The sequence below is a fragment of the Colobus angolensis genome, unplaced genomic scaffold (genome assembly GCF_000951035.1).
Source record: "Colobus angolensis palliatus isolate OR3802 unplaced genomic scaffold, Cang.pa_1.0 Scaffold14, whole genome shotgun sequence".
Taxonomy (NCBI): Eukaryota; Metazoa; Chordata; class Mammalia; order Primates; family Cercopithecidae; genus Colobus; species Colobus angolensis.
This window is the reverse complement of record NW_012114488.1, coordinates 23267073-23280743: the sequence shown is the minus strand read 5'-3', so window position 1 is coordinate 23280743 and position 13671 is coordinate 23267073. Positions and strand designations below refer to the sequence as shown.

Sequence of the window (13671 nt, the reverse complement as noted above, 5' to 3'; positions counted from 1 at the left end):
GGGATACAAAGATAAGTAAGACACAGTTATTGTTGCCAAGGAACTCACAGTCTAACAAACTCCAATATAATATGATAAATGCTGTAAAAGATATTTTCAGGAAGCTAATTGGGGATGGAGCCTATAGCATCTTATGAGGAGAAAGAAGGAAGGCTTCCTGGAAGAGGAGGTATCTGAGCTAATTCTAAATCACTGCACCAAAATTCTCAAGTTTAAAAAACAAGAGAGCAAACAGTTGTCCTGTTTTTTGTTTGTTTGTTTTTGAGACATGATCTCATTATGTTGCCCAGGAGGGTCTCAAACTCTTAGATTCAAGAAATTCTCCCACCTCAGCCTCTCAAGTAGCTAAGACTACAGGTACACACCACCACAGCCAGATCCCTTTGTTTATACAAGAGAAATAATCAGGGGAATAAGGCTAATAAATCCCTTTCGATTCCTAAACTTACTTCTTTAGCATATGTATCGGAAAAGTTCAAAACTGTTAGTAAATATGAATAATAATTTTAATAAATATAAATAATAGGTATGAATACAACACTCCAAGACTTTCCTACATTGATTAAGTAAAATGCTAGTGGATTTTTACTTTCTTCATTCACCATACATACAACTTGTTACAGCCACCAACAGCGCATACTTAACCCTTTCTCTTGGTAGGGTTACTGGAAACTAAATGAAACATGTGAAGTTTAGTACAGGTCCTGGAACACAGCAGAGTTCAATAAGTGATAATCTCCCTCTCTAGTCCAAGGTGGGTCTTATACACCCTTTTATTACAGTGCCCTTGCAATCAATGATGCTCCATAAATATTTAAACTATACACTGACCCCACAGTTAATTACCAGTACCTATCAAATCCTTAGCATCATCTCTCTTTCCCCAACTTCCTCAGTCTCCACCCAACTTATTCTTAGTAATGCCTTGTGACAAAACTCTGTAGGGATAAGTTCCTAAAACAAGAGTGTCACATTTAAGTTATGTTTTTTAAAAATCACATAAGCATGATTCATAACACAGTGATTGGAAGCTTCTGCCTATCCAATTGCAAATAGAAGTATCAAGACTTTAATATCTGTGGAAAAACAAATCGCTCAAGTATTGACATTACATACAATGTCAAATTCCAGAGTAGGTAAGGATAAGGCAGTAAGTGTAGATAGAGTACACCGACAACAGATGGCAGCACTTGAACATTAAGCCCTGATGATAAGCCCTCCTTTTCACATTCATGTTGTGCTGTGACTTGCAGATTTGCATAACCTCAATCAAGGTGGGCAAAAGATTATGTCTCCATACTATGGTAATAAGAAGGGACAACATGACACGAAACTTGTCTGAGACATAGATGAGTCTATGACTTGTTGAAGTTGTAAAAGTTGTAATAGATATGAAGCTGGGTTCTGCAATCTTGAAAATGGGGGTACCCACAAACCATTAGAGCACTGGAAACATATCAACACTTAAAATGTCGCTCAGCTGCACCCACACAATGTCGGTGGAAGTTGATTTTTTTAAAGAAATGAAATTTATACTCAAGTGTGGTTCATATAAATTAGAGTTACAAGTAACAGAAAATGAGTTACTACAATTTTTTGGTAATATTTCTTATATGTTAATAGATTTGTATACAGTTTCTAACTAGGAAGAAATTAAAAAGAACTTTTGGAACTGACTTGTTAGTTTATTATACTGCTAACTTATGCAAGAAGAAATAGATTCCTTCATTCTTCTGTATTCCATGGTTAACAGCAACAACTTAGGAGAAAAAGACACCTAGATTGATATACTACCTCAGTCACTTTCTAGCTTTGTGACCTTACCAAGACACTTAAACTGTCTGTGACTTCATCTGTTAAAAAGTGATTACTGGGTGTGGTGGCCCTCACCTGTAGTCCCAACACTTTTGGAGGCCTAGGGTAGGAGGATTACTTGAGTCCTGGAGTTCCAGACCAGCCTGGTCAACAAAGTGAGGCTGCAGTGAGCTGTGATCGTGCCACTGCACTGTAGCTTGGGCGACGGAGCAAGATCCTTTCTCAACAACAACAACAACAATAAAAGACGTGGTCATACCTACCTCACAGGATTTTGTAAGGATCAGAGAAGTAAAGAAAATAGCATAATGCCTAACACATAGTAAGGACTCAATAATTGAAAGCTATTATAATTGTGGTTCAATGTATTCTCCCCCTGTCCTGCTAATTTTAAATTATTTACTTCGAGTTCCTGAAAATGCATTGCTAACTGTATTATGTGTAGATAAAGTGGCTGGGAGCTTGATAGTTGTAGCAATGATGTTTTTGCTAATATTGTAGATGAAAATAAATCTAATTTTGGAACGGAATGGGGAAAGATGCAAATTTTAGTTTTACATTATTTATTGTGTACTAAAACCTGTGTGAAGGTCCCTACTTAAGGTCTAAGGTCAGGATCTCATGATCCATTCTGATTAGCTAAGTTTGCTCAAGCCAAAGGACTTTATAGCTTCATGCTAACCAGTCTGCCCTATAGTACAAAGACTGCAAAACTAAAATTGTGATTTCTTGCTCCTCAGTGGCCTTGCATCGGCGAAGGGCACACAGTGCAGGCTTTGGGTGGTAATTAACTGGAAGGGTCTGTCCCAAGAACAGATTACAGCAGACTGCATTCATCTAAACATGTTTCTAGGTAATGCAGGAGTTTCCACCATCCTACTCTAATCACATAGGTTTCTCTTTCCCTCTCTAGGATTGTCTACCCTTGCAGTGGAAGTAGGCAGAATGTAAAGGGAGGAGTTGCTGAATACTTTTAAAGGCACTGAAAAATTCAAGTTGAAGTTATAGTTGAGAGTTAGTAGCCTCACTAGCCTGTCTGAGCTTGAGTAAAGGTCATGTCTCATTAATTTTTGTGTCTTCAGTGTCGCAACAGAGTTCTGCATTCAATATATTTGTAAATATACGAATTCACAATTTTGATTTTCTGAAATGTCACGTGTGGGAACGCTGTACGTTTTCAAATGTGCCAAATAACAAGGCTTCAGCCATGAATGGATCACATAAACTATGGTGACCCTATAAGAGTATATGCCATGTTTTTACTGTACCTTTTCTATGTTTAGATAAGTTTAAATACACAAATAGTTACCACTGTATTATAATTGCCTACCGTATTCAGAATGACAACATGCTGTACAGGTTTACAGCCTAAGAGCAATAGGCTACATCATACAGCCTAGGTGTGTAGTAGGCTATACTATCTAGGTTTGTGTTTAAATACACTCTAGGATGTTCCCTAAGGGATGATTAACCTAAGGACACATTCCTAAGAACATATCCCCATCTTAAGCGAAGCATTACTGTAGTTGCTTTTGAAATGTGTGACCTATGGCGGATTTAGAGGAATACCATGTGCCAAGAAGTGACGCTAAGAGTTTATCTTACAAGTGAGTTAAGTAAAATTTGGAAACTTGGTTTCAAGGTTAACTAAGACATGTAAGGTGACACAGGTAGTATGTGACAGAGGGTAACAACTGAACGTTCACCAGGTCTACCTGACTCAATCACCATACAAAAAGTTTTCTATTAATTCCGCAAAATCTGGTCAGCCGCTTCAATGCGCAGCGTTAGGCAGTCCACACCTGGAATTTGGGGCTGGTTTCCCAAGAACAGCCAGTGTGTACACCCACTCCATCCTAACCAGGAACTGGAATCCAAAAGGTACAACGTGGCTATTGCGCATGCTCAAACCGCCCTTCCTTGCTCTCCCCTCCCTGACCCTAGACGCCACCGCGGCAACTTTCTGGGAGGACTTTGGAATGGCTCCCGCCAACTGTTAAGTCAAACCGGCGGAAATCCTTCCTTTCTGCGACGTGGACACCTTTCTCATCCTCGGGCCTTTCCAACCAGGATGCAGAAACCACGCGCCTCCGTTTCTCAGGGATTCAAGCCGTAGTTTGCCAGTTGTTAATATGGCCGCTGACAGGCAGGCCCCAAGCTGAGGCCTTTCATAGGCCAAGGTCGCATCCTGGCCCCGCCCATTTTGTCCCTCCTGGCTGCGTCCGCCCAGCTCTTCGCTACGCATGCGCAGGGTGGGCAAGCTGGGAGGTGGGACGGACCGAATCTTCCGTGTGTCGCCGCCGCTGCCGCCTCACCCTCAGCCTCAGCCTCGTTACTCCTGCGGTTCTGTGGCTGTGTTGCTGGCGTTAACGGCGCGAGGTGAAGGGAGGTGACGGAAGGTGCGCGCGCGCGCGGGGGTCCCCTCAGTCCCAGGAGTTCCCTTCGTGCGGGTAGGACGGCGAGGGTCTTCAGCAGTCGGGTGAGGCCCTTGACGGCGCCATGTCGGCGGGCGGTCCATGCCCAGCAGCAGCCGGAGGGGGCCCAGGGGGCGCCTCCTGCTCCGCCGGGGCCCCCGGCGGGGTGTCCATGTTCCGGTGGCTGGAGGTGCTGGAGAAGGAGTTCGACAAGGCTTTTGTGGATGTGGATCTGCTCCTGGGCGAGATCGATCCAGACCAGGCGGACATCACTTATGAGGGGCGACAGAAGATGACCAGCCTGAGCTCCTGCTTTGCACAGCTTTGCCACAAAGCCCAGTCTGTGTCTCAAATCAACCACAAGCTGGAGGTGAGCCGTGGGCGCTGGCGGCTATGGCATCCAACCCCAGGTTGCCCGGTGGCGTCAGATCCCATTTAACGCTCCAGTGAAACGACCCTAGAAAACTGCCCACCGGGGCTCCCAAATGTGATGGGAGAGTGCATGTCTGTGTGTGCGAAGGAAAGGAGTGAGGTGAGGGTGGGGGACAAAAAGGGCCCTAGACCGACGCGTGAGTCTCCCCGGGGTACTGTCGTCCACCTTCCTAGTATCTCTCTCGAGGAGGAAACTAATTACATACACTAGCCCCCCTTTTACATGTTACGTTAACAAACCTAACAAAGATTCTCTGTCATGAAAATACCGTAGGCCACCTTTTGACAATTGAGTTTTGCAGATCTACTTTCACATTGATAAACCGAATTTGTATATGTTTAGACAGATACAGCCCTGATTATTTTCATTTTAACTATTTCAGGTCAGCGCCTATTACTGCATACAGAGACATGCATAAACTAGGGGAATCTGATCAAAGCTCTTAGGAAAATTTCGTGGTGCATAACGATAGTATCATTGTCTCGGTTTACATCCATAGTTGGTCCTTAAATTACAGGCAGATACCTCCAGAGAGCTCCCTGCAATTACTGAAATTACTTCTGACATTGAGTTTTTATATGCTTGTACATTACTGTGTAATTTTCCAAAGTCTAGATTTATTTTTGAGAGAATATAAAGCATCATTTGCTTTAATCTCTGATGCTGGGTGTGGGTGAGGGTGGAGTGGCTGTGATTCAAAAAAACAAAAAACTATCACGTTGTGCAGAAAATTTTAAAAGGGCATTATTACAATATTTATAAATCAAGATAGATTAACATTATTGCATAAAGAGTACTTTCTAACTAGGCAATTTAAGAGAATGGGTCTTTCTTTTCAAAAAGTATAATAGATAAAAGTGGAATAATCAGTGATGTGCAAAACTCTTCGAACATTAGCTTTCCTAAGAAATCATTACTCGTTGTCACTGAGAGTGCCCATTGTATCTATATCAATATATGTCAGATAAACATCCTTTCCTTGCCTAGTGGTCAGCATTCTTTCTCTCCTATTAGCCATGAAGTATGTGGCATAATTAATCCTTGATTAACATAGATGTACATATCCAAGAATTGTGGCTCTTCTCCACTGCAAGAACTGTTAATTTCTTCTATCCTTTTTGAAAAGATTAGAAAGTGCTAATATGAAGGTAATCACTTCTTACTGTAGGTAAATGAAAACATCTCTTGATTTCTTTATTAGTAGTATTTTCCACAAGAAAGCTATTTTTCTGATAGTGAAATTACATTTAATGTTTTATAGAAATAGTACTTTAACTTTATTTCATTTTATTTTATCTTACTGTATTTAAAAAAAAAGAGATGGAGTGCTTTGTTGCCCAGGTTGGTCTTGAATTCCTGGCCTCAAGTGATCACCCTCCTGCCTCGGCCTCCCAAAGTGCTTTGATTACAGACATGAGCCGCTGTGCCTGGTCATTAGTTCTCTAGCTTTAAACAACAAAGATCAAGAGTAGCTTTTGCCACATGGTATAATTTGAATGTGTCCCCCAAATTTCCTGTATGGAAAACTTAATCCCCAATGTGACAGTACGGAATCTCCAATGTGGGGCCTTTAAGAGGAGAGTGGATCATTAGTACTCAGTTCTTATGAATGGATTAATCCACTCATAGATTGATTTGTTATTGGATTAATGGATGAATGAGTTATCATAGGAGTGTAAAACTGGTGGCTTATAAGAAGAGGAAGAGAGACCTGAGTAAGCATGTTAGCATGCTCAGCCCCCTTGCCTTGTGACACCCTATGCTGCCTCCATACTCTGCACAGATCCCCTGCCAGCAAGAAGGCTCTCGACTTCTCGAGATCTGGCCCCTCGACCTGGGACTTCTCTGTCTCCATAACTGTAAGAAATAAATTCCTTTTCTTTATAAATTACCTAGTTTCTGGTATTCTGTTATAAGCAACAGAAAGTGGACTAAAACATGACATGAGAAATTTCATATCATTTACAACTGCAGTATCAACTGGGCATTAACAACTTTTTAAAAATGAAACAATATTTTATTTATTTTTAAAATGACCTAAGGAAACTTTAAACAGGGATTTTTTTTTTTTGATGTCAGATATAAAAATAGAAATTGGGAGGAAGGATAATTTTCTGAGTAGGAGGTTGTGCTCCATTTTTTTTGTCTTTAAATATTGTAGATGAGTATTCAGAGTTGTAATAAATTATGCATGTTCTTTTTTCAGAAATTAAAATCGCACATTCTGACTCTTAGGTTGTGATTTAGGAGGTTGCATTATTTCTCAAAATAAGAAATGCTAGCATATCACAATGTGAGCATGTTTTTTAAACATGCTTGAAACACTTGATTTAAAGATCTTATGAAAATGGGGAGGGAAAATCCTAATGATTTTTGTTTGTTTGTTTGTGTGTTTTGAGTTACAGTCGACTTATTTGTCTTTGGTGTTACTCTGTACACATTTAGCAGCTTCTGCGGTTTTCGTGGAATCAATTGTGTATTGCTGTGGAAAGAGGTTCATTGTCAGCAGTGCCTTTCAAAGTAGACTTGCTGCTGTACCATCTACAGAATTTCAGTGGTTGCTCCATATATTGTTTGAAATCTTGAAACAATTTCCATATTTTCTTGCCCTTTTTTACTTTCTAGTAAAAGGATTGAATTAGTTCTATTGTTTTAATTATATGGACATTAAGACATATTTGAGACCACTTATGGTTTGATATGACAAATGTGGTGACGTTCAGTGGTTTCAGAGGTTAATACCTTAAATCATATTGCTATAATAAAATATTTTTATATAATGAAGAAACACCTCCGATTTGGGTAATTTGTAATGTAGTTAACATTAAACACTATGTTTATTGTTAAAATATTAAATTTTGCTGCAAAAAAAATCATAGGTTACTTTTTTACTTGAATAGGCTGTTAGGGTTATTCTTTTTTGTTTTTATTTGACACAATAATCGTACCTGTTTAGGGGGCACAGTGTGGTATTTGGAAACACATAATGAATAATGGTCAAATTAGAGTAATTAGCATATCCATCACCTCAAACATTATTCATGTTAGAAACAATTCAAAACTTGCTCTTCTAGCTGTTTGAAAATATACATTAAGCTACTATTAACTGTAATCATCTTACAGTGTTATAGAATACTAGAACTTTTTCTTCCTATTTAGCTTTAATTTTGTTAACCTTGGAGTCCCCAACCCTGGGATGTGGACCAGTACTGGTCCCTGGCTTCTTAGGAACTGGCTGCACAGCAGGAGGTGAGCAGTGGGCGAGAGAGCATTCTAGCCTGAGCTCTGGCTCCTGTCAAATCAGTGGTGGCACTAGATTCTCATATAGATTCTTATAGGAGCACAAACCCTGTTGTGAACTGCACATGCGAGGTATCTAGGTTGCCTGCTTCTTATGAGAGTATAATGTCTATTGTTGAAACCATCCCCACGCCGTCCTGTGGAAAAATTGTCTTCCACAAAACTAGTCCCTGATGCCAAAAAGGTTGGTGACCAGTGTTAACCAACATATTCCTACCCGCCTCACCCTTCCCAACTTAGAGTAACCACTGTTCTATTCTCTACTTCTATGAGATCAACGTTTTCTTTTCTTTTCTTGAAACGGGGCCTCACTCTGTTACCCAGTCTGGAGTGCAGTAGTGTGATCATAGCTCACTGTGGCCTCCAACTCCCAGCTCCGTTGATCCTGCTGCTTCAGCTTCCCAAGTAGCTAGGAGTGCAGGCATGAGCTACTATACTCAGCTAATTTTCCTATTTTTTTCTTTTGTAGAGATGGGGTTTACTATGTTGCTTAGGCTGGTCTTGAACTCCTGGGCTCAAGAGATCCTCCTGCCTCAACCTCTCAAAGTCTGGTATTACAGGTGTGGGCCACCATGCATGATAGATCAATTTTTTTAGCTTCTACATTTGAGTGAGAACATGCATTATGTATCTTTCTGTGTCTTGCTTATTTTACTTAATGTCCTCCATGCTCATCCATGTGGTCTTGAATGCAGGACTGCATTCTTTTTTATGGCTGAGTAGTATTCCTTTGTGTACATATACCACTTTATTTTTATTTTATTTTTTAAATTATTTATTTATTTATTTTTTCTGAGACAGAGTCTTGTTCTGTCGCCCAGGCTGGAGTGCAGTGGCACTATCTCGGCTCACTGTAAGTTTCGCCTCCCGGGTTCACGCCATTCTCCTGCCTTAGCCTCCCGAGTAGCTGGGACTACAGGCGCTCACCACCATGCCTGGCTAATTTTTTGTATTTTTAGTAGAGATGGGGTTTCACCGTGTTAGTTAGGATAGTCTCCATCTCCTGACCTCGTGATCCACCCACCTCGGCCTCCCAAAGTGTTTCATCGTGTTAGCCAGGATGGTCTCGATCTCCTGACCTCGTGATCCACCCACCTCGGCCTCCCAAAGTGCTGAGATTACAGGCGTCAGCCACCATGCCCGGTCCCACTTTTTTTTTTGTTAAATCTGTTCATCTGTTGTGGAAATATAGGTTGCTTCTGTATCTTGGCTATTGTGAATAGTGTTACAATAAACATGGGAGTGCACATATTGTTCAACATACTGATTTCCTTTTTAGGGGGCATATATACCTAGTGTATATGTTCTATTTTTAGTTTTTTGAGAACATAGGTTACATCTTAAAATTATAAATGATACCCATGTGACTGCTTTTTGCCATAGCAATATTTGGGAAGAGTTATATCTGAGAAGAATGGAATAGCAGAGAATATCAGTATATTTTGACGTGGGGCCATTTCAGATTGCTCACATCTCTCATAGTTTCCACCTGCTTATGAATTTTTGCTGTGGTGAGCCACTTGATAATGGCTATGCTGGAATCATAGGCATTGATTGGAATAGTAGTAGCACTGAGGAAGAAAAAAAAAGAAAAGAAACTTTTTATCTGAAGAATGTGCCCACATTCACCACTTCTATTCAGTGTAGTACTAGAAGTCCTAGCTGGAGCAATCAGACAAGAGAAAGAAATAAAGGATATCCAAGTGGATAAAGAGGAAGTCAGACTGTTGCTGTTTGCTGATGACATGACAGTATACCTAGAAAACCCTAAAGACTCATCCATAAAGCTCCTAGAACTAGTAAATGAATTCAGCAAAGTTTCATGATACAAAATTAATGTACACAAGTCAGTAGCCCTGCTATATACCAACAGTGACCAAACTGAGAATAAAATCAAGAACTCAACCACTTTTATAAGACCTGCAAAAAAATTAAAATACTTTGGAATATACTTAACCAAGGAGGTGAAAGACCTATACAAAGAAAACTATAAAACACTGCTGAAAGAAATCATAGGTGACACAAACAAATGGAAACACATCCCATGTTCATGAATAGATAGAATCAATATTATGAAAATGACCATACTGCCAAAAGCAATCTACAAATTCAATGCAATTCCCATCAAAATGCCACTATCATTCTTCACAGAACTAGAAAAAATAATCCTAAAATTCATATGGAACCAAAAAGAGCCCACATAGCCAAAGCAAGACTAAGCAAAAAGAACAAATCTGGAGGCCTAACGTTACCCGACTTCAAACTATACTATAAGGCCAAAGTCACCAAAACAGCATGATATTGGCATAAAAACAGACACATAGACAAGTGAAACAGAATAGAGAACTCAGACATAAAGCAAATACAGTCAACTCATCTTTGACAAAGCAAACAAAAACATAAAGTGAGGAAGGGAACCCTTTTCAACAAATGGTGCTGAACAATTGGCAAGCCATATGTAGAAAAATGAAACTGGATCCTCCTCTCACCATATACAAAAATAAGATGGATCAAAAACTTAAATCTAAGGCCTGAAACCACAAAAATTCTAGAAGATAACATTGGAAAAACCCTTTTAGATATTGGCTTAGGCAAAGACTTTATGACTAAGAACCCAAAACCAAACACAACAAAAACAAAGATAAATAGATGGGACTTAATTAAACTAAAAACTTTGTGCACAGCAAAAGACATAATCAGAGTAAACAGACAACCCACAGAGTAGGAGAAAATCTTCACAATCTGTATATCTGACAAAGGACTAATATCCAGAATCTACAAGGATCTCAAGGAAAAACAAACGATTCCATCAAAAAGAGGGCTAGGGACATGAATAGATAATTCTCTAAAGAAGATATACAAATGGCCAGCAAACATGAAAAAATGCCCAACATCACTGATGATCAGGGGAATGCAAATCAAAACCACAATGCAATACCACCTTACTCCTGCAAGAATGGCCATAATAAAATAATAATAATGATAATAATAATAGATATTGGTACGGGTGTGATGAAAAGGGGACACTTTTACACTGTTGGTGGGAATGTAAACTAGTACAGCCACTGTGGAAAACCGTGTGGAGATTCCTCAAAGAACTAAAAGTAGATCTACCATTTGATCCAGCAATCCCACTCCTGGATATTTACCCAGAGGAAAAGAAGTCATTATACGAAAAAGATACTTGCACACACATGTTTATACCAGCACAACTCACAATTGCAAAAATAGGGAACTAGCCCAAATACACCTCAATCAATGAGTGGATTAAAAAATATATATATACAGACACCATGGAATACTACTCAGCTATAAAAAGGAATGAAATAGTGGCACTTGCAGCAACGTGGGTGGAATTGATTGGAGACCATTATTCTAAGTGAAGTTACTCAGGAATGGAAAACCAAATGTATGTTCTCACTCATGGGAGCTAAGCTAGGAGGATGCAAAGACATATGAATGATACAATGGACTTTGGGGATCTAGAGTAAAGGGTGGGAAGGGGATGAGGGATAAAAGACTACACATTGGATACAGTGTACACTGTTCAGGTGATGGATGCACCAGGATCTCAGAAATCACCACCAAATAACTTATTCATGTAACCAAACACCACCTGTTCCCCAGAAACCTATTGAAAGAAAACAAAAAACAAAAATAAACAAAAAAAAATCCTGAGTTCCTTTCCATTGTCAGGCCCAGAGAGGCATTGAAATGAAACTGCAGTTATGGCGCTCTCTTTTGACCTAAGTAGTTATCTCTTGAAGCCACCTTCTATGTAGGATTTAGACTAACTGACGCCAAGTAGCTATAAAATACCATATGCTGGACACCATAAGTCATACCTTATAGTGCAAAAATGAATAGCCAGTCACTAATCAGTGATTGTAAACCAGTGAGAATTCTTATCAAGCGACTTTGTGTCTGCCTTGTTCCTGTTTCCCTTTAAAATCTGCTTGTAACTCAGGTACCAGAGCACTCCCCAGGCATCTGGGAAATATGTGTTGGGTAGCTGTCCTCATTTTGGCTCAGGTAAACTAAAGTATGTTTTGTGCCTCAGCCTTTTCCTTTGAGGTTTACAGTAGGAATAGTAATAGTAGCAGTAGTAGGTGTGTTGGAATACAAACGTTGTGAACCAATGCTTTAAAAAACTTAAACGTCTGCCTTGAAATAGTGTTCTGCCTTTTACTCCTTTTTTTAAAGTAACAGCACAATACACCTTCTGTCACATCCTCCTTTCCCCTCAGCAATTGCTCCATTGGTATCTCTTTGAAGTGATTTACTGTTTATAGCCATCAGTAGAGAAACTTTTAACTTTGATCTATAGCCACATTGATAATGGACTCGTGATATGCTGGTCCCTTTGCTGCTTTAAATCTGTCCTGTTTTTAAACAGGCTGTTTTGCAACATTGAAGCTGAAGTTTAATATTGATCCAGTATGCAGTTATGAACATGAATTATGTGCCAGATGCTGTATTGGGCACTTGGGATACAATGGAGAGCAAAAAAGGATTGCAGTCATGGCTTTTATGGAGTTTGGGTTATGTTGGAGGAATTTGTTGGGAGAATAATCATGTAAATGAGAAATTGCAACTTTGATGAATACTGTGAAGGGTACATAAGAGTAATGAGACCCTATTTTGGGATGTCAGTGAAGGCTTCCCTGGGGAAGTTACTGAGCTAAGACATAAAAGGATTATGTATGAATAGGAATGAATTAAGCTAAGAAATACGAATGCCATTCAACATTGCAGTAGAGGGAATGGGAAATGAAAAGCACCTGTGATGGGCAAGAGCATAGTGCATTTGAAGATTCGAGAGACAGTTGGTATGTATTACAAGAGAAGAGGGCAAAAGAAGCAAGATGCAAGGTAAGTTTGAGCAGACAGGGAGAGACTGTTTCTACATGGCTTTATAGGCCATGCAAAAATATTTGGGGCTTTATCATAATCGTGGGAAGGCTTTTAAACCAGTTTGTAGCCTTGGATATGAAGTTAGAACAGTTCACTCTGGCTATGGTATGGAGAAAGTTGGGGAGAATGACATGAATGAATGCAGAAAATTGTTTAGAAGGTTTCTGTTTATGTGAGATTATGATAGTGTGGAGTAAGATAATGGAGGTAGGGGAAAGTATTCAGAACAAGAGTGACTGGAGAGGTAAAAATAAAAAAAAAAACCTAGAGATGGATTGCAATAGAGGGATGAGGGAGTTCAGGAGAAATCCAAGTGACAATCTTGTGCAGCTGGTTGCCTGAATAGATAGATGAATGTGTTAGATTATTAGCAATAACAATATTGCCAACTTTGTTGATCAATTACTATGGGCCAAGCTCTCTTCTGAGTCTTTTACATAGACTGATTCATCCAATTCTCATGACAGTCCTGTGAGACAGATTTATTAGTATGGTTATTCCAACTTTACAGGGATTAAGTAAGAGGCCCGAGGCTACGGAGCTAGAGAAATCAGTCTCTGCACAAACACATATTTATGTCTGATGGGGGATGGAGGAGGTGGAGAGAAAAGCAGACAGAAAGAGTGAGTGTGGCTGAATAGATAGCAAGAAGTGAGAGTGTAGGGTACAAGGGAGGTTTTGTTTTCATTTTGTTTTTAAATAAAAACAAATAAAACAGAAGTCTGTGAGAAGCATCTACTTGAGAGAAAAGCAAAATACAGAAAAAGAGTGGGGTAATTGATATCAGTAAGATTT

General features: G+C 39.6%; 1 protein-coding gene across 4 annotated transcripts in view; it reads left to right on the top strand.

Annotated features, from left to right (window-relative positions):
* The first annotated feature begins 4054 nt into the window (after nucleotides 1-4054).
* GOPC (golgi-associated PDZ and coiled-coil motif containing) overlaps nucleotides 4055-13671 on the top strand; it is a 41078-nt gene continuing 31461 nt past the window's right edge. For all 4 annotated transcript variants that reach the window (XM_011935077.1, XM_011935075.1, XM_011935076.1 and 1 more), the window contains exon 1: nucleotides 4055-4599. In XM_011935077.1, coding sequence (XP_011790467.1) covers nucleotides 4315-4599 — 285 coding nt within the window. In that variant the 5' untranslated portion in view covers nucleotides 4055-4314. The remainder of the gene's footprint in view (nucleotides 4600-13671) is intronic.